Source organism: Podarcis bocagei, assembly GCF_964188305.1.
Source record: "Podarcis bocagei genome assembly, chromosome: 5".
NCBI lineage: Eukaryota > Metazoa > Chordata > Lepidosauria > Squamata > Lacertidae > Podarcis > Podarcis bocagei.
This window is the reverse complement of record NC_138129.1, coordinates 101,763,296-101,787,870: the sequence shown is the minus strand read 5'-3', so window position 1 is coordinate 101,787,870 and position 24,575 is coordinate 101,763,296. Positions and strand designations below refer to the sequence as shown.

Genomic DNA, 24,575 nt, shown 5'->3' with positions numbered 1-24,575 from the left:
ACCCATGGCAACTTCTGCTTTCATGTTACTTCTGTTTTTGCCCTTGGTTCAAGAAAATGTAAGTGGAAAACAAGGCTTGAGAAAAAGAGAAGAGAAGACAGGGAACTAAGGCAATGAAAGACTGAGCAGAGATGGCAGCTCTGAAGAAACCCTGCAGTGTGTAAGATATGGGGGGCTGTATGCTGTGGGGCAGGTTGGGGGGCATGAGGGAGACAGGTCCACATACAGAGTGATTAGAGGAGGACCTGGAGCAAAGTATGTGATCATAGAATGATAGAATCATAGAATCATAGAGTTGGAAGAGACCACAAGGGCCATCGAGTCCAACCCCCTGCCAAGCAGAAAACACCATCAGAGCACTCCTGACATATGGTTGTCAAGCCTCTGCTTAAAGACCTCCAAAGAAGGAGACTGCACCACACTCCTTGGCAGCAAATTCCACTGTCGAACAGCTCTTACTGTCAGGAAGTTCTTCCTAATGTTTAGGTGGAATCTTCTTTCTTGTAGTTTGGATCCATTGCTCCGTGTCCGCTTCTCTGGAGCAGCAGAAAACAACCTTTCTCCCTCCTCTATGTGACATCCTTTTACATATTTGAACATGGCTATCATATCACCCCTTAACCTCCTCTTCTCCAGGCTAAACATGCCGAGCTCCCATAGCCGTTCCTCATAAGGCATCGTTTCCAGGCCTTTGACCATTTTGGTTGCCCTCCTCTGGACACGTTCCAGTTTGTCAGTGTCCTTCTTGAACTGTGGTGCCCAGAACTGGACACAGTACTCCAGGTGAGGTCTGACCAGAGCAGAATACAGTGGCTCTATTACTTCCCTTGATCTAGATGCTATACTCCTATTGATGCAGCCCAGAATTGCATTGGCTTTTTTAGCTGCCGCGTCACACTGTTGGCTCATGTCAAGTTTGTGGTCAACCAAGACTCCTAGATCCTTTTCACATGTACTGCTCTCAAGCCAGGTGTCACCCATCTTGTATTTGTGCCTCTCATTTTTTTGGCCCAAGTGCAATACTTTACATTTCTTCCTGTTAAAATTTATCTTGTTTGTTTTTGCCCAGTTCTCTAATCTGTCAAGGTCGTTTTGAAGTGTGATCCTGTCCTCTGGGGTGTTAGCCACCCCTCCCAGTTTGGTGTCATCTGCAAATTTGATCAGGATGCCCTTGAGTCCATCATCCAAGTCGTTGATAAAGATGTTGAATAAGACCGGGCCCAAGACAGAACCCTGTGGCACCCCACTAGTCACTCTTCTCCAGGATGAAGAGGAACCATTGATGAGCACCCTTTGGGTTCGGTCAGTCAGCCAGTTACAAATGGTGGTAGCATAGTCAAGACCGCATTTTACCAGCTTCTTTATAAGAATATCATGGGGCACCTTGTCAAATGCCTTGCTGAAATCAAGGTAGGCTACATCCACTGCATTCCCTTCATCTACCAGGCTTGTAATTCTGTCAAAAAACGAGATCAGGTTAGTCTGACATGACTTATTTTTCAGAAATCCATGCTGACTATTGGTGATCACAGCATTCCTTTCTAGGTGCTCACAGACTGTTTGCTTAATGATCTGCTCCAGAATCTTCCCTGGTATTGATGTCAGACTGACTGGGCGGTAATTATTTGGGTCCTCTCTTTCCCCCTTTTTGAAAATAGGGACAACATTTGCCCTCCTCCAGTCTGCCGGGACTTCGCGTGTTCTCCAGGAATTCTCAAAGATGACTGCCAGTGGTTCTGAGATTACATCTGCCAGTTCTTTTAATACTCTTGGATGCAGTTCATCTGGCCCTGGAGACTTGAATACATCTAAACTAGCCAAGTATTCTTGTACTGTCTCCTTAGTTATTCTGGGCTGTGTTTCCTTTGCTGAATCATTTGCTCCAAATTCTTCAGGTCGGGCATTGTTTTCTTTATCGGAGAAGACTGAGGCAAAGAAGGCATTGAGGAGTTCAGCCCTTTCTGTGTCCCCTGTTTGCATTTCACCATCTTCTCCTCTGAGTGACCCCACTGTTTCTTTGTTCTTCCTTTTGCTACGAACATACCCATAAAAGCCTTTTTTGTTGCTTTTAACCTCTCTAGCAAGCCTGAGTTCATTCTGTGCTTTAGCTTTTCTGACTTTGTGTCTACACGTGCTGGCTATTTGTTTGAATTCCTCTTTGGTGGTTTCCCCCCTTTTCCATTTTTTGTACACATCCTTTTTTAATCTTAAATCAGTTAAAAGTTCTTTAGATAGCCACCCTGGCTTCTTTAGGCACCTTCCATGTTTCCGTCTCATTGGTATTGCCTGAAGTTGTGCTTTTACTATCTCCCTCTTAACAAACTCCCAGCCATCATGAACTCCCTTTCCTTTTAGTATTACTGTCCATGGGATCTCACCCAGCACTTCCCTAAGTTTTATGAAGTCGGCTTTTTTAAAGTCAAGAAATTGAGTCCTAGTATGCTTGGCTGCTCCTTTCCGCTGTATAGTAAACTTCAGAAGAGCATGATCACTCGCGCCTAATGATCCTTCCACTTCTACCCCACTAACCAGGTCATCAACATTGGTTAGGACCAGATCTAAAATGGCTGTTCCTCTTGTTGCTTCTCCCACTTTCTGGACAATGAAGTTGTCTGCAAGGCCAGTGAGGAATCTGTTTGACCTTATGCTCTTGGCTGAGTTTGACATCCAACAAATATCCGGGTAATTGAAGTCCCCCATTACTACTATCTCCCTTCCTTTTGCATGCTTGGCCATCTGTTCCAGGAAGGCATCATCTATGTCCTCCGTTTGGCTTGGGGATCTATAGTAAGCTCCCACAATGAGGTCACTGTTATTCTTCTCTCCCTTAATTTTGACCCAAATGCTCTCACTTTGGCTTTGAGGTTCTAAATCTTGGATCTCTTCACAGGTATACACATCCCTGACATATAACGCCACTCCTCCTCCTTTCTTGTCTGGTCTGTTTCTCTGAAATAGATTGTATCCCCCCATTATTACATTCCAATCGTGGGATTTATCCCACCAGGTTTCAGTGATGCCTATTATGTCATATTTAGTTTGCTGTACCAAGAGCTCAAGCTCATCATGTTTATTTCCCATGCTTTGTGCATTAGTGTACAGACATTGAAGTCCATTAATCATTCCCCCGTGTCTCTTATTTAAGGATTTTTTCCTCCCACCACTAGGTCTGCGTGCTGTTTGCTCCATTTGGTCTATGACATTTGGATGATCATCTTCGTCAATTGATAGACTCCTACCTTCAGGAGCACTGTCTCCCTCCCCCACATTAGTCAGTTTAAAGCCCTCCTGATGAGGTTTCTGAGATTTTTGGCAAAAACATTTCTCCCAACCGTTGTGAGGTGCAGCCCATCGCTTGCCAGAAGTCCATCTTCAAGAAACTGCAGTCCGTGATCTAAGAATCCAAACCGTTCCTGTTTACACCATTTGCGAAGCCAGCTGTTCACTTCCACTATTTTTCCCTCTCTCCCTGGGCCACGTCGTTCAACTGGGAGGACAGATGAGATGACAATTTGTGCATTTAATTGCTTCAATTTTCTGCCCAGAGCCTTGTAGTCTCTTTTGATCTTCTGGAGGCTATTGCTTGCAGTGTCATTGGTTCCCACATGAACCAAGAGGAAGGGGTATTTGTCAGTGGGTTTTATGATTCCTTGCAGTCGTTCAGTTACATCTTGGATCTTAGCCCCGGGGAGACAGCACACTTCCCGAGACATCTTGTCAGGCCCACAAATCACTGCTTCTGTTCCCCTCAGTAGGGAATCCCCTATCACCACTACACGCCTCCTCTTAGGTTTGGTCGGGGTTCTTCCGTGAGCTGTCCGTTCCAAGGTCACCTGCACATTCCCTGAGGACCTAAAAAGAAAACAATGGCAGATGGGGACGTGGCAAATGATGGAATGAGGAGCCAAAGAGAAGCTAGGAATGGAGCCAAACGACACGAGGCTCAGAGACAGAAGGGATGGTGCAGCCTTGGCATGCAGGAAGGATCAGGCAGAGGAGAGCCAGTGGGGCAGACTGAAGGTTGCTGCCTTCAGAGGGGAACCCTGCCAGTTGCAACTTCTTCTGCTGCAGCATTTGCAGCCCTTAAGGAGGACAACAAGAATCAGGAAGCAGAGGCAGGGACTTGATTTCATATATAGATTTGAGCCATTCAGATGGCTTGACTGCACATTCCTAATATTAAGTCAAAGCTTTTGAAACTCACGTAGTTCAGATACTTGGACTGTTTCACAAGGAAAACCAAAACTCTTGTACATATTGACCTTATGTCTCTTAAACTTTAGATAAAAATAAATTGCAGTACATTGTATTTCATTATGCAGTGCCCTTTTACAACGCTTCATAGACGTAAGCTAAGGTTACCCAGACGTCCCCGTTTCCTGGGGATAGTCCCTGTATTTACAAATCAGTCCCTTGACAAAATCCAGTGAAGTTGAAAAGTGTCCCCAGATTCATTGAAAAAAATCTGGTAACCTTAACGTAAGCAGCTGATGTGATTGTCTTCCTCAGCAGCCCTCTCCTGTCCTTGGAGCAGTTTCATTTCACAGCCTTTGTGGGGTTTTGAGCCAGAGGAGAGTTCCTCCTCCTACGTCAGTTTCGCTCAATGTGTCTCCTCTTCTACAGCCCAGACTGTGATGAAATACAAACTCCACCCCTTGTTAAAGAAGGTAACCTCCAAGCATATAAATATCTTTCCCATGGCTCAGGGCTACTAACTTCTGGAGACATTTTAAGGAGTTCCAGTAAGCACAGGTTGGCTGGAGCTTCTGCCATGGAGGCGCTGGCTTTCACAGAGGGGCCCAACCCTCACAGTGACCCCCAAACAGCAAGAAACTATAGGATTACCCTGTGTCTTGCAGCATGTTTGGTCATCTTGATGCTGGTTTTACTTCCATTTTCTATCGCCTGCATTCTTCTCCATCACAAACAGGTAAGCAGATAACAAACCTCTAGAGAAAGATTTATTTAAAACATTTTCCTCCTACTCTTCAGCTGAAAAAGCTCCCAGAGTGAGATCATTAACAAAATAAGCCAGTCGCTGCCCTCAGGTTTACAACCACAAGACAGCAGAAAAGGCGAGGGGGGGAGGGGGCAAGCAAACAGGGGCTCCAGTGCTTGCGAGTTACAAAGTTCTTGCGAGGATCCCCTTGAGGGAGAAGCGCCCAGAGGGGTGAGTGCCAAGGGGTGCCCCCAATTCCCATCTTTGATGCTGCTGCTGCAGCCCAATGGAATGACTGATGTTAGTATATCGATGATTTGTATTAATTAGTAGTTGTAACAATTTTATGTCTATGGTAACTTTATGGGAAATACAATACTGGAACTTTGCAGCATTGGTCTAGTGGAATTTTAAGGAAGAGCCAGTGCAATATAGTTATTAGACTGCTGTGACTCAGGAGACCCCAGGTCATAAAGTCACAAAACATCTTTGGGGCCATTCATGCGCTCCCGGCCCTTGTGGCATGGATAAAACGGGGAAGGGGAGAAACCATACCTGCCCCCTAAAGCTCCTTGGGAGGTGGGATAGAAGAGGCATCAATGAATCTCTGCCCTACGGCAGGGGGGTGCTTTTCTTCCCATGGCCCAGGTGTTACCGACAGGTGGTGTCTGAAGGAAAAGTGGGTGAAGCAACAGGTGTGGGTCTTACCTTCAGTGGCGAAGCAAGCCGCTCAGGCGCCTGGGGTGGCATGCCCAGGGGCGGGGCGAGCTGCCCATAGGGACGGGGCACACTGTGGAGCCTCCAGAGTCTGCCTGCCTCCTCCCACTCAGCCGTCCTACAGCTGGGGGGGGGGAGCAGTGGGCAGACTGTTTGGGCAGTGCAGAGCCTGCACGCACCCAAGCCACCGTGTCTCTCTCAAGAGAGACGCGTGGCTCGGGCATGCTGCAGGCCCCGTAGAGAGTGTTGCATGGCATTTTGTCACCCCCCTCAGTGGTGACACCCGGGGCAGCCCCCCTTCCTCCACCCCTGCTTACCTTTTCACAGCAGGCTCCCCTCCAGCCACTCAAGCATACTAGATGCCCCCACCGCTCTATCCTAGAACCGGGCGACAATGCCAACCAGGCAAAAAAAAGCCCCTCAGGTTGCCTGGAGAGTGTGGCCTGGCAAGAGGGTGTGAGGCCTGGAAAGAGTGTCAAGGGCCAGGTATAGGGGCCTGGAGGGAAATAGTTGGACCCAGAACTGTGGTTCCCCCTCTGTGCTCTATGAGATGTTATTTTTAGCTCCTCCTTGTCCATGGTCAGAGGAGCTGTGACAAAGCACTGTGGCTTCCACTAATGGCACAAATCACAGAATCATAGAATTGTAGAGGTGGAAGGGACCCTGAGGATCATCTAGTCCAACCCCCTGCAAGGCAGGAATATGCAGCTGTCCCAGACGGGGATCAAACCTGCAGCCTTGGCGTTCTCAGCACCAGACTCTGGCACACCCTGCTCCCCTGCTCACGAGGTGCAGTTCCATGACAATTGTTCATCAGGTCAGGGTGGCGGGGGAAGCCAGCCACTCAGAACTCTGAGTTCTTTAAGAAAAGTAGTCTATTATTTATATGGGTCTTATGAGGATTCAAGCAGAGGTACTGGCATAAACGAGCATCGCACCTCAAATCGTTGCAAGCAGAATAATTATGTGCCTGGCTCAGGAATGAGGTTGAAATTCAATTTGGTTCACATTTGCCTGGTTTGCACTTTCAGAAACAATATGCAAAGTGAAATGGTCATCTGTCAAGATTCTCCCTTTGCCAGTTCTCCAGCCCAGCAATGTGTACAAAAATGCAAGCACAAAGGTAAAGCTTGCATCCTTATTCAAGTATAATAATGAAGATCTGAAGAAGAAGGAACTGATGACTCGTTTCCTTTTTGCTTCATGAGGAACAATAGCTAAATACTGGGGGAAATTCAGTTTATGACTCTAGAATATGGGTACACTAGTGGCCAAAATTGTGGAAACATTTCCAAGTGTATTTCCAAGGTTTGATGGCTCATAACACCACTTCTTTTTTAGTAATACCATAAAATATCAATGGAATGAAGAATGTAATGTAACAAAGTTTGTTCAATTATCTGAATTCTATCAAAAGTTATAGCCAAAGAACCAGAAAAAGGAAGCACAACATGCTTAGGTTGATATGCAGTAGCTTTCCTTCATTTGAATGAGCACGAGTGTTTAGAGAGCCAATCGGGTGTCATCTTGTTTTGGCAATGATTCAGTCAGGTCACGGTAGGATTCAGCTACTGATGGTATGTACTAGAGCTGAGAGGACATTGGTCAGTGTGTTGTGTGATTGCTATCAAGTTGGTTGGTTTTTTTGTGTTCTTTCATTTAGTGAGCTTGTAAAACATAATAAATAACTTTAAAGAAATGGCGCAAAGAGTTGACTGGTCACCCAGAAAGTGAAGTAAAATAGTACTATTAAGTGAACAAAGCTAAAGTTATAAAGAAATTAAAAGAAAGAGACTCAGTCACTACAAAATTAGACTGGTAAAGGCAGGAAAAGGTGCACAACAGCAAGTGATGATAGAGGAATTGAGAGACTGTGCCCACATGACAGAAGAAAATCATCTGAGTGTATACAAGATGACATGGCGTGATGTAATGTGAAGTTGAGTGCAAGGACAGTTCGGTGCAGACTGCAGGAATATGGTCTAAATGCTAGAATTCCAAGGGGAAAGCCATTGCTATCTTTCAAACAAAGGTTGAAAAGGCTAAACTGGGCTAAACCCATGTTAACTGGACAGCAGAACAATAGGACAGTGTTATTTGGAGTGATGAGACCAAAATCTCTTTGCTCGGTCGTGAAATATGTGAGAAGAATTGCAGAAGATTTACATCTTCCTTTTATTAAGATAAAGGTAAAGGACTCCTGGATGGTTAAGTCCCGTTGAATTTGACTCTGGGGTTGTGGCACTCATCTCGCTTTCAGGCCAAGGGAGCCAGCGTTTGTCCACAGACAGCTTTCCGGGTCATGCGGCCAGCAGGACTAAACCGCTTCTGGCACAACAGAACACCGTGACGGAAGCCAGAGTGCATGGAAACGCAGTTTACCTTGCCACCACAGCACAACTGTGTGGAAATGATTTTTGAATTTGCAATTACCTTCAACGGATTGATAAAAACAGAAGATGGAAATTATGGTTTCTAGCTAAAGTACAGCTTATTTGTCTTGGAAAGGAGATAAAACAAATAGGTTTGGACATATGCTTGTTACAAATGGCAGAAAGCCAGATTTCCTCCATTTTGGGATGTGTCACAGTGGAAAATCACAGACATGAGAAAAGTGAAAGTGAAATGCCACGGACAGGAAAATAAACAGCCACACAGAAATATACTATATTGGTCTAACCTGCTTGCCAGACGAACTAACGAAGGAACAACATCAGATTGTCTTATTGGAATTACCTGGACTAATTAAAGAGAAGCAGTACAAATATGAGATCATCATCACCCCCCGAACCTCAGAGCATAGGAAGTCAACCAAAGATTTATAATTTGGCATAAAATTCGGACTGTTTGTTAATTTTATAATTTGGAATGTTTTTAATGTGGTTTTAATTAGATTGTTAAAATGGAAAACTTAATAAATATTATTATATAAAAAATAAAAAAATAAAACAAATTCAGAGAAAGCTATTACCGTATTTTTCGCTCTATAGGACGTGCCGGACCATAGGACGCACGTTGTTTTAGAGGGGAGAACAAGAAAAAAAAATTCTCCCCCTCTCTGCCCAGTGCCCCTTCAGCGAAGCGGCAGGAGGCGCTGCGCAGAGAGGGGGAGAATTCCCCTCCCCTTGTCCTCCCCCTCTAAAACAAGGTGCCCTTCAAGGTGCGTTCAGTTACCTTCAGGCGGCTACCTTGGAAGCCTGGAGAGCGAGAGGGGTCCCGCGCACTGACCCCTCTCGCTCTCCAGGCTTCAGGTTCATTTCGACCTGCTATTTGGGGCTGGCGGGCGGAAGCCCACCACCAGCCCCAAAGAGCAGGTTGGGGAGCAGCGGAAAGGCGCGAAGCCTTCTGCTGCTCCCCAAGCTTGTGGGGCTGGCGGTGGGGGGAAGCACTGCTTTCCCCCACCACCAGCCCCAAAGAGCAGGTTGGGGAGCAGTGGAAAGGCACGAAGCCTTCCCGCTGCTCCGCAAGCTTCTCGGGGCTGCCGGGGAAGCCCGGGGCTATGGCTTCTTTAGCCCCATGCACCCTCTCCCGGCTGGAGGCGCACGACTAAAGAGGAAGCCAAGACACCGAGCGGGATGCTTCCCGCTTGCTGTCTATGCTTCCCGCTCACTGTCTTGGCTTCTGCCATAGCCGCTCTCCAGCCGGGAGAGGCTGCCCATGGCTATGGCAATACCCCCACCTCCCGCAAAAGCCCACATGAGCCACACACCCTTTAAGGAGCGTGCGGCTTCTGTGGGCTTTTCTACGAGGAGGCAGAAGGGACTGATTGGCCACGTCAGTCCCTTCTCCCTCCTGAGGAAAAGCCCGCAAGAGCCGCGCGGAGCTTGTGTGCGGCTTTTGGGGGCTTTTCCTGCCTGCCTCCCCCCTGCATTCGCTCCATAGGACGCACACACATTTCCCCTTCATTTTTGGAGGGGAAAAAGTGGAGGGGGAAAAGAGCCAAAAATACAGTAATTAAAAATGTCTCGTATTAGTGAAAATAATATACAAAATGCATTACATTACAAGTAATTGCATAGGAAAATGTCTATTAGGAGAAATTCACACTAAGAAGCTGATCAATTCTCAAGATGACTTTTAAAAATTAATTCACAGACTGATCTGGAAATGATTGGATAAATGAGAAAGATACTTTTTATAATAATAATATTTGAATTATTATTATTTGTTTATGTATTTTTAACAATCTTTATTAGTTTCCCACATAAACATATATACATAGATAACAAGTCATACAAAGCAAAAGTAATGAAAGTAAAGAAAAAAAGAAAGAAAGGAAAATACAGTATATTACAATTAAGTAACAAGTTAAAATGTAAAACTTCCAATCAGTAAGAGCTGTTTGACAGTGGAATTTGCTGCCAAGGAGTGTGGTGGAGTCTCCTTCTTTGGAGGTCTTTAAGCAGAGGCTTGACAACCATATGTCAGGAGTGCTCTGATGGTGTTTCCTGCTTGGCAGGGGGTTGGACTCGATGGCCCTTGTGGTCTCTTCCAACTCTATGATTCTATGATTCAATCATTCTCATTATACTACTTATATTGTCTATGTTTTCTCACACAGATTTATATTATTTCACATTATTTTTATATATTCCGATAAGATATCTGATACACTTTTTGCTTACAAGTATCAATCTAGTTCTGCAAGTATGTTGTTGTTTGTACAATACAATTTTAAATATTCCTTAAATATTTTCCACTCTGCATATACTTTCTGGTTTGAAACTCCTCTGACTCTTCCTGTCAGTTTTGCTAGTTGCAGGTACTCTGTCATAAGAGTCTGCCACTCTGTTATCGTTGGTAGTGTTTCATTTTTCCAGTTTCTTGACACTATTATTCTAGCTGCTGTGATTGCATCCATAAACAATGGTCTTATACTTTTAAAAAATTCTATTGTTAGTATACCTAATAGGAAGATCTCTGGGTTTTTTTTAATGTAAATTTAAATAACTTTTTCAGTTCGCTGTAGATGTTGTTCCAAAATTCAGGGATAACAAGACAGTTCCCCCACATATGACAATCTGACTCTATGTACTTTTTGCATCTCCAGTATGTTGACAACCTGCCTTTATACATTTTAGCGAGTTTTAAAGGGGTGTGATGCCATCTGTATAACATCTTCATAGTGTTTTCCCTGAGGTAGCATGCCCTGAATTTAATATCTGTCCTCCACAATCTTTCCCATTGTTCCATGGAGATATTGTATCCAAGGTCCTGCACCCACCTTACCATTACTAGTTTAACTTCTTCCTCTTTTACTTCCCATTCTAATAAGTAGTCATAAATTCATGAAATATGTTTTCCTTTATTGTGGGTTAACTCTTTTTCAAATTTGGATGTTTCTTTTGCAATACCTTCTTTCTTATCTATACACAGTCTTTGGTTTAACTGAAAATATTGGAGCCAATTCAACAGGTGGCTTTTGATTTCATCATTTTTCTTCAAAGTTCGCTCATCTTTATCTGCTTCTAGTAATAATCGGTACATGGGCAACTCTCTTTTCATATTCCTCTTTTTAACTGCTATGACTTCTGCGGGTGAGGTCCACATTGGTATCTTTGGCTTCAGTAATCCTTTATATTTAATCCATATCTTATAAAATGATTTTCTTATCACATGGCTCAAAAACCCCTTGTGGGCCTTCACTTTTTCATATATTAAGTAAGCATGCCATCTGTACTGATTGTCGTGGCCTTCAAGATCTAACACATCAGTATCTTTTAAAGTGAGCCATTCTTTTAGCCATACCAATCCTGCAGTTGCATGGTATAATTCTAGGTCTGGAAACGCAAAGCCTCCTCTCTCTTTTTTATCTATTAGTAATTGGTGTTTAATTCTCGGTTACTTTCCGTTCCAAACAAATCTTGCTATTTCCTTTTTCCATTCTTGGAAACATTTCAATCTTCCCAGGATTGGTATTGTTTGGAACAAAAAAACCATTCTGGGAAGAATATTCATTTTCACTGCTGAGATTCTTCCCCAAAGATATTTTTTTAAAAGATCTTTCCAGGATTTAATGTAGTTGTCTTCATACAGGTTTATACTTTTCGTTCATATCCAGATCCCCAGATATTTAACCTTTTTTTAATTTCCAGGCCTGTTCTTTCTTGTAATTCTCTTTTCTCTTCCTGTGTTAAGTTTTTGGTCATTATTCTTCCATATTTTCTTTTGTTGTTGTTTAGTCATTTAGTCGTGTCCAACTCTTCGTGACCCCCTGGACCAGAGCACGCCAGGCACTCCTGTCTTCCACTGCCTCCCACAGTTTGGTCAAAATCATGCTGGTAGCTACGAGAACACTGTCCCACCATCTCGTCCTCTGTTGTCCCCTTCTTCTTGTGCCCTCCATCTTTCCCAACATCAGGGTCTTTTCCAGGGAGTCTTCTCTTCTCATGAGGAGGCCAAAGTATTGGAGCCTCAGCTTCACGATCTGTCCTTCCAGTGAGCACTCAGGGCTGATTTCCTTCAGAATGGAGAGGTTGGATCTTCTTGTAGTTCATGGGACTCTCAAGAGTCTCCTCCAGCACCATAATTCATATTTTACTAATTAGGTCTATAGCTGCTGGTATGCTTTGTTTCAGATCTTGTGTTGTTGCAATTAGATCATTGGTGAATGCTCTAACTTTATAAGACTTTTTCCCACTCACTATTCCTTTTGTATTTTCGTCTTTCCTGATATTTTGTAAATGTGGTTCTAGGGCTAATATAAATAACAGAGATGACAAAGGGCATCCCTGTTTTGTCCCCTTTGCGATGGGGATATTTTCTTTAAGGTTGCAATTTATAAGAAGTCTAGCTCTTTGTTGGTGATATATTGCTTCAATTCCATTTCTAAATTTTGTTCCTAGTTCCATTATTTCTATCTGTTTTTTCATAAAATGCCAGGAGACATTGTTGAATGCCTTTTCCGTATTGAGTAATAACAGGGCTGCCCTTTTATCACTTTTAGCTTCTAGATATTCCAAAATATCAGCAATGTTTCTGGTATTTTCCCTTTCCTTTTCGATTCTATATATGGGGGTGGGATGGATGTTTGGGTGGGCTGGGGAATTTGTTAGATTTTGATGAATTTGTAATTTTTGCAGTTTTTGTTTGTATTGTTTTATTGTTTTCTGGGTTGTTTTTGTTTTTTGTTTTTATTGTTTTAAGGTTTTATTGTTCTAGGCTGCGAAAGAATATTAATTGCCATCAATGGAGGCCACTATGAGGCCTGGGATTGCTACCGTGGAGGGGCGAGGGAGGTATGGCGGTGGGGGCAGATGTTACAGGCGAAGGGGATCGAGATATGGATACGCTCGTACCCTTTCCAATCTGCGCCCCATCCCGAGGGACGAGGGTAGGGTGAGCAAGGATTACTCACCTCCGTCACTGGTGCTGTGCAATGCCAGGTCTATAGGCAATAAAACCGCCACCCTGCGAGATTTCTTTATCTCGCAGGGGGTCGACCTGGCTTGTGTGACGGAGACCTGGGTGCGCGAAGGGGCAACAGTTACCTTACGAGAGATGGCGCCCCCGGGTTTCTCTGTCCTCCACCAGTCGCGGACTGTGGGCCGGGGGGGAGGGGTGGCATTATTAATCCGGGAAGATTGTCCTTTCAGGGCTCTACCATCGCCATCGATCCCCGGCATCGAATGTGTTGGCCTAGTGTGGGGCTCCGAGGAGAGCTTGGCTGTCTGGCTGGTGTACCGGCCACCTAGCGCACCAGCAGCCACCCTGTCAGGCCTATTGTAGGCGGTGGCCGGCTGGGCCTTGGAGTTCCCTAACCTATTGGTATTGGGGGACTTCAACATCCATGCTGATGCCACTCCCTCCTCACAGGCTCTGGACCTGGTGTCTTCCATGGCGACACTAGGGCTCTCCCAGTTTGTTCCGGGCCCCACACATCAAGCAGGCCACACGCTGGATTTGATCTTTGGCGTCGGTATAGATGTGATCATGTCTCCTTCGATTAAGGTGCCATGGTCTGATCACTACGCTCTGAAAGCCAGGATTGACTTTCCACCCCCACCCTGCTTAGGTGGCGAGCCAATTTGGGCTCGCCCGCAGAGGCTGATGGACCCTGAGAGATTCCGCCAAGCCTTGCGGGACCTTGCTCCCCCTGGCGACTCATTGACTGAGCTTGTTGAGGGCTGGAATGCCCAGCTCCTGGCAGCCATCAATGAGATCGCACCTAAGCGCCCTCTGCGACCCCGCAGAAACCGGGCTCCCTGGTTTACCGAGGAGCTCCGGAAAATGAAGCGGGACCTCAGACGGCTAGAGCGAGTATGGCGGGGTGCCCGTGACGGAGCCTCAAGAACATCTTATAGGGCTTTTATGAAAACCTACGAGATGGCGGTGAAGGCTGCTAAGAAGTCATACTTCTCGGCCTCCATTGCATCCGCTAGCTCTCGCCCAGCGCAATTATTTAGTATAATCAGGTCTTTAACGTCCCTTGAGGGACAGCCAAATTTAAATAACAAATTGACACACGGCTGTGAGGCATTTGCGAGCTTTTTTGCGGAGAAGGTCTTGTCGCTCCGCCATGACCTCCCTGCCAATTTGGATACAATAAAGGAACTGGAGGCCCCTCGACTGTCCTCGGGTCCAGTATTGGACCACTTCGACCAGATATCCCCAGCCGATGTGGACAGACTCCTCCGAGCTGGAAAGCCCACCACCTGTCCTCTCGACCCGTGCCCGTCTTGGCTGATTAGAGCGTGTCCAGACGAGGTGCGGGCCCTCCTGGGGGATATCATCAATTTGTCCCTTGGCACGGGGACATTCCCAGGGGAACTGAAGGAGGCAGTGGTGCGCCCGCTCTTAAAGAAAACATCATTAGATCCTTTAGATCTATCCAATTACCGCCCGGTTTCGAATCTTCCGTTCCTGGGTAAGGTGATTGAGAGAGCGGTTGCTGAACAGCTTGGTGGGTTTCTGGATGAAACATCGGCTCTGGATCCATTCCAGTCCGGCTTCCGCGCTGGTCATGGGACCGAGACGGCTCTGGTCGCCCTAACAGATGACCTTCGTAGACAGCTGGATCGAGGCGGGTCGGGGCTGCTGATTCTTCTAGATCTATCAGCAGCTTTCGACATGGTCGATCACGAACTTCTGGACCACCGCCTTGCCGACGTGGGGATCCAGGGCACAGTCCTTCAATGGCTGCGCTCGTTTCTCTCTGGTCGGGGACAGAGGGTGGCGCTTGGGGGGGAATTGTCATCGCGCCACTCCTTGGTGTGTGGAGTACCTCAGGGTGCGATACTCTCCCCGATGCTTTTCAACATCTTTATGCGCCCCCTCGCCCAGCTTGTTCGGAGTTTTGGGCTGGGTTGTCATCAGTATGCCGATGACACCCAACTCTATCTGTTGATGGATGGCCATCCTGACTCGGCCCCAGACACACTGACCAGATGTTTGGAAGCTGTGGCTGGATGGTTACGTGGGAGCCGGTTGAAGCTAAATCCTTCGAAGACAGAGGTCCTGTGGCTGGGACGGGGCGATATGGGATTGGGGGGGCAACTCCCATCTCTTGCGGGGGCGCAATTAGTGCCAGCACCGTCCGTTAAGAGTTTGGGTGTAATCTTCGACACCTCCCTTTCCATGGAGGCGCAGATTGCAGCTATAACAAAGGCGGCATTTTTCCATCTCCGCCAAGCTAAGCAGTTGGCTCCTTACCTCTCTCGCCCTGACCTAGCCACTGTGATCCACGCGACGGTCACCTCCAGACTGGATTATTGTAACTCGCTCTACGTGGGGCTGCCCTTGAGACTGACCCAGAAACTCCAGCGGGTGCAGAATGCTGCAGCGAGACTCCTTACGAGGTCTTCGCTGCGAGATCACATTCACCCGGTGCTATACCAGCTGCACTGGCTCCCGGTGGAGTACAGGATCAGGTTTAAGGTGCTGGTTTTAACCTTTAAAGCCCTATATGGCCTAGGACCCTCGTACCTACGGGACCGCCTCTCCTGGTATGCCCCACAGAGAAACCTACGGTCTTCAAATAAAAACATCTTGAAGGTCCCAGGCCTCAGAGAGGTTAGGCTGGCCTCAACTAGAGCCAGGGCTTTTTCGGCTGTGGCTCCGATCTGGTGGAACGCTCTGTCACAAGAGACCAGGGCCTTGCGGGACTTGACATCTTTCCGCAGGGCCTGCAAGACAGAGCTGTTCCACCAGGCCTTTGGCCAGGGCACAGCCTGACTCCCTCCCTCGGCAATCTTCGCAGAGCTCTGGCCCAATGGTTGCCAGTGGCTTGAATTAATTAATTTTTATAATGAATGATTTTAGAATGTTGTTTATGTTGTACTTTTGTACTGTTTTATTGTTGTTAGCCGCCCTGAGCCCGGCTTCGGCTGGGGAGGGCGGGATATAAATAAAATTTATTATTATTATTATTATTATTTCCTGAAATTTGCCTTCCTGGGAGAAACCCCGTCTGGTTTGGGTGAATGATTCCTCTGAGAGCTTCTTTAAGCCTGCTTACCAATATATTGGCAAAGAGTTTATAATCACAGTTTAATAGTGATATTGGCCTGTGACTGGATATTAACTCTGGGTCACCTCCCTGTTTAGGTATTAGTGTTACATAGGCTTCTTTCCATGAGTTGGGGATTTTCCCTTAATTAAGGGTGTTATTCATTATTTCGGTTAGTGGTATTAAAATCTCTTCCATTTTTTTATAGAATTCCACTGGGAGACCATCTGGGCCTGGTGTTTTCCCTGTTTTAGCCTTCTTGATTGCATTCCTGATTTCTAATGTTGATATCAGAGCATTAAACATTTGGACTTTCTCTTTTTTAACCTCTGAGATTTTCTGTTGGGTTACATAATATTCTACTTCTTCCCCTATGTCTACATTTTTAAAATACAAATCTTCATAATATTTAAGAAATTTTTGTAATATTCTTTTGGAATCACCTATTTTTATTCTGTTGATTTGTTTTTCCTTTTTCCTTTTTCCTTTTTTGAGTTGTTCATGTGCAAATTCAAAATTGTTCTGTTTAAACATTTTCAGATTGCATTCAATTTCTTGTTCTATTTTCGACTTGTATTCTGCCTGTAATAATTTGATTTCTTTTTTTAATTTTTTCGTTGTTTAGCTGTTTATTCAGCTCTTTTTCCTTTTCCTTTATTTCTTCTAACAATCCCATTTTCTCCTTATCGCTTTCTTTTCTTTGTAAGGCATTTTGTTTTATAAAGTATCCCCTAATAACTGCCTTGCCAGTGTCCCATATTGTTCTAACGTCACACACTTGTTTATTATTTAATTCAAAATATTCCTTCAATGTATTTTTAGTACCCTCTACTATTTTTTCCTCTTTCAATAAAGATTCATTCAATTTCCATCTCCTTGTTCCTGTTCTCCAATCTGATTTTATTCTTAATAAGACCGGGTTATGGTCTGAGATTGTTTTTGGTATAATCTGTGACTCCTCAATCCTTTTAAGCATATCTATGGAAACCCATATGGAGTCTATCCTGCTAGCCGATTTATTTGGTTTGGAAAAATACGTATATTATCTCTCTAGCCCATGCTTATATCTCCAAGAGTCTTTTAAGTCAAAGCTTTCAGTCATATTCACAAAGCTAGACTGTAATTTCCCCTGTCCTTTATTCCCTCCAGATTTGTCTAGTTGTGGGTTTATTACCCCATTAAAGTCTCCGAGGAGTAATACTTTATCTTCCAGGTAATCCAACAGCTTTGTTTCTAAGTTCTTGAAAAAAGCTGCTTTTTTCTCATTGGGAGCATACACCCCTACTATAATAATTTATAGTATTATTATTATATTTGAATTTATACCCCTCCTTTTTCCCTGACAGGGACTCAAGGCAGCTTATGGACAAGCTCGCTCATCCTTCCTTCCCTCTGTGGCTGGGTACCCCCATCCCGAAGGGGACACAATTCAGCTTGGTGGCCAAGGGAGGGGGGAGGGTAGCAGGTGGCAGCAGCAGCTCTTTTGGGGAGGGGGAGGCCTGCTGGGGCTTCCCCTGATTACAGTGAAATGCTGCTCCCAAGATGGAACATGGTCTGCTGGCAGCTCCTTTTCCCACTGGAGTTGTTGTGCTGCTACAACTCATGAGTGCTGGCTCTCAGTGATATTCATGCTGGCAGCATCTTCACAAACATCTGAGGAGGAGAGGCCTGCTGGGCTTCTCCCACCATCAGATGAGTTTCTGCTTGCCCCCGATACTCTGCCCTGGAACCCGAGATCAGAGCTAGCAGGAAAGCAGTTGAAGAAGGAGCAAAAAGGGTTTTCTCTTGTGTGCTTGTGTTTCTTTGTGGCTGATTAGCTGTTTTCCCTGTGCAAAGGTCAGAGGGGGCAGGGTTTCTGTTGAGGAAGGTGATTAGCTGTGGGAGGAGCTTATCAGAGCTAGCAGGGCAGCGGCGCGCGCCTAGCGGCGTGCGCAGTTTGATCCATCTTTTAGATTTAGGGGAGCTAGTCTCAAACGTTTGTTGGGGGAGACCTAGGTTTTTTGGGGGGGGAGTTATTTGTCCTGTCTGCACACTTTTTATGATGGAGGACCGCTGTAGCCACCCCCAACGACACATTCTCAAGATGGAGGGGGAGGGAACAGCTGCTGTCGCCTGCAGTTCCTGCGCAATGTTTGCCATCTTGCCAAAGGTTGCAGGCAGCTTTACCTGCAGCAATTGCATGTTGATTGCCCTCTTAAAAGACAAAGTCCAGAAACTGGAGGAAAGGGTAGCTACGCTCCAAAGAATTAGAGAGCTGGAGCTCTTCTTGGAAGCAACAGACCACACCGTCTCCATCAAGGAGGAGACAGGGGACTCCCCAGAGAAGGAGGCTAGTTCACCAACACAGGAGCCGGATATATGGAGAAACGTGACTCAAAGAAGTAGGAGGCCCAGGGTTCGTTCTGATTGTTTAGAATTACACAATCGCTTTGAGGTCCTCTCCCCTAGCATGGAAGACGAAGAGCAGACTCCATTTGAGGATCTCTCCCTCATTTCTGTCGATCAGGTAAATGAAGACGAGCAGCAAAGTCAGTCCTCAGGGAATGTGCAGGCGACCTTGGAACGGACAGCTCATGGAAGAACCCCGACCAAACCTAAGAGGAGGCGTGTAGTGGTGATAGGGGATTCCCTACTGAGGGGAACAGAAGCAGTGATTTGTGGGCCTGACAAGATGTCTCGGGAAGTGTGCTGTCTCCCCGGGGCTAAGATCCAAGATGTAACTGAACGACTGCAAGGAATCATAAAACCCACTGACAAATACCCCTTCCTCTTGGTTCATGTGGGAACCAATGACACTGCAAGCAATAGCCTCCAGAAGATCAAAAGAGACTACGAGGCTCTCGGCAGGAAATTGAAGCAACTAAATGCACAAATTGTCATCTCATCTCTCCTCCCAGTTGAACGACGTGGCCCAGGGAGAGAGGGGAAAATAATGGTGTAAACAGGAACGGTTTGGATTCTTAGATCACGGACTGCAGTTTCTTGAAGATGGACTTCTGGCAAGCGATGGGCTGCACCTCACAACAGTTGGGAGAAATGTTTTTGCCAAAAATCTCAGAAACCTCATCAGGAGGGCTTTAAACTGACTAATGTGGGGGAGGGAGACAGTGCTCCTGAAGGTAGGAGCCTATCAATTGATGAAGATGATCATCCAAATGTCATAGACCAAATGGAGCAAACAGCACGCAGACGTAGTGGTGGGAGGAAAAAATCCTTAAATAAGAGACACGGGGGAATGATTAATGGACTTCAATGTCTGTACACTAATGCGCAAAGCATGGGAAATAAACAAGATGAGCTTGAGCTCTTGGTACAGCAAACTAAATATGACATAATAGGCATCACTGAAACCTGGTGGGATAAGTCCCACGATTGGAATGTAATAATGGGGGGATACAATCTATTTCAGAGAAACAGACCAGACAAGAAAGGAGGAGGAGTGGCGTTATATGTCAGGGATGTGTATACCTGTGAAGAGATCCAAGATTTAGAACATCAAAGCCAAAGTGAGAGCATTTGGGTCAAAATTAAGGGAGAGAAGAATAACAGGGACCTCATTGTGGGAGTTTACTATAGATCCCCAAGCCAAACGGAGGACATAGATGATGCCTTCCTGGAACAGATGGCCAAGCATGCAAAAGGAAGGGAGATAGTAGTAATGGGGGACTTCAATTACCCGGATATTTGTTGGATGTCAAACTCAGCCAAGAGCATAAGGTCAAACAGATTCCTCACTGGCCTTGCAGACAACTTCATTGTCCAGAAAGTGGGAGAAGCAACAAGAGGAACAGCCATTTTAGATCTGGTCCTAACCAATGTTGATGACCTGGTTAGTGGGGTAGAAGTGGAAGGATCATTAGGCGCGAGTGATCATGCTCTTCTGAAGTTTACTATACAGCGGAAAGGAGCAGCCAAGCATACTAGGACTCAATTTCTTGACTTTAAGAAAGCCGACTTCATAAAACTTAGGGAAGTGCTGGGTGAGATCCCATGGACAGTAATACTAAAAGGAAAGGGAGTTCATGATGGCTGGGAGTTTGTTAAGAGGGAGATACTAAAAGCAAAACGTCAGGCAATACCAATGAGAGGGAAACATGGAAGGTGCCTAAAGAAGCCAGGGTGGCTACCTAAAGAACTTTTAACTGATTTAAGATTAAAAAAGGATGTGTACAAAAAATGGAAAAGGGGGGAAACCACCAAAGAGGAATTCAAACAAATAGCCAGCACGTGTAGACACAAAGTCAGAAAAGCTAAAGCACAGAATGAACTCAGGCTTGCTAGAGAGGTTAAAAGCAACAAAAAAGGCTTCTATGGGTATGTTCGTAGCAAAAGGAAGAGCAAAGAAACAGTGGGGTCACTCAGAGGAGAAGATGGTGAAATGCAAACAGGGGACACAGAAAGGGCTGAATTCCTCAATGCCTTCTTTGCCTCAGTCTTCTCCGATAAGGAAAACAATGCCCGACCTGAAGAATTTGGAGCAAATGATTCAGCAAAGGAAACACAGCCCAGAATAACTAAGGAGATAGTACAAGAATACTTGGCCAGTTTAGATGTATTCAAGTCTCCAGGGCCAGATGAACTGCATCCAAGAGTATTAAAAGAACTGGCAGATGTGATCTCAGAACCACTGGCAGTCATCTTTGAGAATTCCTGGAGAACAGGCGAAGTCCCAGCAGACTGGAGGAGGGCAAATGTTGTCCCTATTTTCAAAAAGGGGGAAAGAGAGGACCCAAATAATTACCGCCCAGTCAGTCTGACATCAATACCAGGGAAGATTCTGGAGCAGATCATTAAGCAAACAGTCTGTGCGCACCTAGAAAGGAATGCTGTGATCACCAATAGTCAGCATGGATTTCTGAAAAATAAGTCATGTCAGACTAACCTGATCTCGTTTTTTGACAGAATTACAAGCCTGGTAGATGAAGGGAACGCAGTGGATGTAGCCTACCTTGATTTCAGCAAGGCATTTGACAAGGTGCCCCATGATATTCTTGTAAAGAAACTGGTAAAATGTGGTCTTGACTATGCTACCACTCAGTGGATTTGTAACTGGATGACTGACCGAACCCAAAGAGTGCTCATCAATGGTTCCTCTTCATCCTGGAGAAGAGTGACTAGTGGGGTGCCACAGGGTTCTGTCTTGGGCCCGGTCTTATTCAACATCTTTATCAATGACTTGGATGATGGACTCAAGGGCATCCTGATCAAATTTGCAGATGACACCAAACTGGGAGGGGTGGCTAACACCCCAGAGGACAGGATCACACTTCAAAACGACCTTGACAGATTAGAGAACTGGGCAAAAACAAACAAGATGAATTTTAACAGGGAGAAATGTAAAGTATTGCACTTGGGCAAAAAAAATGAGAGGCACAAATACAAGATGGGGGACACCTGGCTTGAGAGCAGTACATGTGAAAAGGATCTAGGAGTCTTGGTTGACCACAAACTTGACATGAGCCAACAGTGTGACGCGGCAGCTAAAAAAGCCAATGCAATTCTGGGCTGCATCAATAGGAGTATAGCATCTAGATCAAGGGAAGTAATAGTGCCACTGGATTCTGCTCTGGTCAGACCTCACCTGGAGTACTGTGTCCAGTTCTGGGCACCACAGTTCAAGAAGGACACTGACAAACTGGAACGTGTCCAGAGGAGGGCAACCAAAATGGTCAAAGGCCTGGAAACGATGCCTTATGAGGAACGGCTAAGCTGGGCATGTTTAGCCTGGAGAAGAGGAGGTTAAGGGGTGATATGATAGCCATGTTCAAATATATAAAAGGATGTCACATAGAGGAGGGAGAAAGGTTGTTTTCTGCTGCTCCAGAGAAACGGACATGGAGCAATGGATCCAAACTACAAGAAAGAAGATTCCACCTAAACATTAGGAAGAACTTCCTGACAGTAAGAGCTGTTCGACAGTGGAATTTGCTGCCAAGGAGTGTGGTGGAGTCTCCTACTTTGGAGGTCTTTAAGCAGAGGCTTGACAACCATATGTCAGGAGTGCTCTGATGGTGTTTCCTGCTTGGCAGGGGGTTGGACTCGATGGCCCTTGTGGTCTCTTCCAACTCTAGGATTCCATGATTCTATGATTCTCTTCTTGGAGATGGGATAAAGGGCAGCAGATAGAATTTTCAATCATTGTCTCAGATATGTAAAACGTGCAAGGGTTTTGGGGCATTGGAACAAGCCTGATTCCTCTTCAGGTGAGTCTAAGCCTGTTTGCCCATCTCCATTTGCCACTAATACTAAGCACTGTTTACAAAAGATGAATTATGCTTTCGTTAACTAAGAGCTGCTTTTATCTGAGAGCGAGAAACAGTTTGAATGCTGTGTTTGCAGATTTTCTCTCTCCCCCCCCCCCCCCCGGAAGTCAAGTAGCATTTTGGCCTCACAGCAACATGTGAGGTAGGTTAGGCTGAGAGACTGTGACTTCGTGGCCAAATAGAGATTGGACCTGGGTGCCCCCGTATGAAAGGAATACTTGAGTAATTACATAGTGAATTCCCAACTTTTCTTTTCTCCACAGTCACCCAAGACTTGCTGGATTCATGGATCTTGTAAGTACTCAGATCTGCTTGATTATTTTTTAATTACCATCTTTTATTTATTTAAGACACTTCTATACTTCTTTTCATCAAATATGTCTCAGGGTAGTTAAAATGATGAAGGACAATTCTACTATTGTGATTACTATTCATCCATCCATTCAGTTTCATAATGGTATTGAGGAAAGCTGATTATTTCTTGAAGTTTCCTCTGCCCCCTTCACTGGTGCTGCCTATGCAAAAGCAAGGCATAAGGACTAATTCTGCACACACACAGGATCTGAGTGTGAGGTTGACTCAAAGTCTCTCTCATATTGAATGAACATGAGGGAGTTGCAGGGCTGTTGCTGCATGTCCTACCCCCCCCCCCAGCTGTGCATGTTAGCCAGGCACCTCCGCCCTTGTGTGATGGGGCTCTACACGCATACCGAAGTATTGGTACTGAACTTCTCCACATCCAATTAGCCCAGGATCCCTCCCCTCATGTGCAGGAACTCCTTACACATGCATCAGCGTGTTGGGCAATCGTCACATGGTTTGCAGAAGTAAAAAAAACCTAAAACAGCTAGCGGGCCCTGCCTCCCCCCAAAAAATTAGCTCAATGAAGGCTGAGCTTCCTCAGTAGCCACAGAATGCAGAAAGCTAGTTGGAAAAGAAATGTGGAAGTATCTAGGAGACAGAGATGACTGGTTAGAACACTGGAAAGGAGGCCTAGGAAGTGAGACTGTCGGATACCATTTTGCTGCACATAATAGTACAACAACAATAACCATTTTTTGTACTTTGTTTTTGGTGTTCTTCTCCTCTGGTTTATGCTTGCAAGCTCCAGTCCCTTCTGACAAGACCATCCATTGGGAATGGAAACCCATTTGCCCTGGCTCTGCACTGACCGCAAGTCCCTCCTCACTGGAAATCTTGGAAAGTGGAATGTATTTTGTCTATGCTTATGTGGCCCTTACGGAGGAGGCCTCGACTGAACATCGCTTTTCTGTTTACCTGATGGCCGACTCTCAAGTTCACAGTGTTTTCCAAGGGCCCAATGCTATGCTTGCATTTATAAACATGGGAAGGCCATATTTCCTGAAAAATGGAATAAAGTTGCACTTGGACATTAATGAAGGACTCACACATATTGACAGCAATAGAACATACTGGGGGATTTTAAAAATTTAACAAAGGCATCAACCTGTGTCAGCTTTTACTAAGTTGAAAGAACTTGCAGAATTAATTCCTGAGGGGGATTCTGGATTTCTTAGCACTACACCAAGGCGTTTGCCCATGTTCCTGGAGGTCGGCTGGTTGCCCAGTCTTTGCCTTACATTTTCCAAGACCATATGCTTTGGCTTTGCTTCACTCCAGCCAACAGGCAGACTAGATCTTCTTGCACAAAGGAAGCAGAAACTGCAATTCCTTGACTCATCCAAGACACATTTGCACCATTTAATTGAATATCCTGCCTAAACCAAAGATGGACGGAAGGTGAACCTAGATGTACTGGTAGATTTCTGGGTAATGTGCAGTAAATTTGCAAGAATCTCTGACTCCCAATTGTCTAACAGTCACAACAACTAAAAAGCCTCCACCCCCACCCCCAAATTTGCTGAGAGATAACATTGTGGGGAGGGAACCAGAAGGGGATTTTTGTTTGAAAGAACTTGTGAATGAACTTGTGATCACTATCATAACTAGCCTCACAAATTCCTGAACTGAGCATATCCTTAGAGGTATTCCCTTCATTTAATTATTCGTATATATATCTGCCTATCTTTTTAGGATAAAAAACACTGACTTGAATGTCATTGGGCTTCTTCACACTTGCCTTTTGCCTGACTCTTTTCAGGCAGAGATATGTGCTTTTTTTGTAAATAATTTTTTATTACTTTTGGACAGTTACATTTTCACAAATAAAAGCAGTAATTAACTCACA

General features: G+C 45.3%; 1 protein-coding gene across 2 annotated transcripts; it reads left to right on the top strand.

Annotated features, from left to right (window-relative positions):
* On the top strand, nt 1–24,575 carry TNFSF18 (TNF superfamily member 18). 2 transcript variants are annotated; one of them, XM_081193345.1, is made up of 4 exons: nt 1–160; nt 4,624–4,930; nt 22,630–22,660; nt 23,472–24,575. In XM_081193345.1, the coding sequence occupies exons 1-4, from the start codon at nt 132–134 to the stop codon at nt 23,819–23,821; spliced, it is 717 nt and encodes a 238-aa protein (XP_081049471.1). In that variant the 5' UTR covers nt 1–131; the 3' UTR covers nt 23,822–24,575. The 2 variants fall into 2 exon arrangements, 1 of the variants encoding a protein (XP_081049471.1); XR_014007961.1 differs by lacking the exon at nt 4,624–4,930 and having other exon boundaries at nt 2–160; nt 23,472–23,574.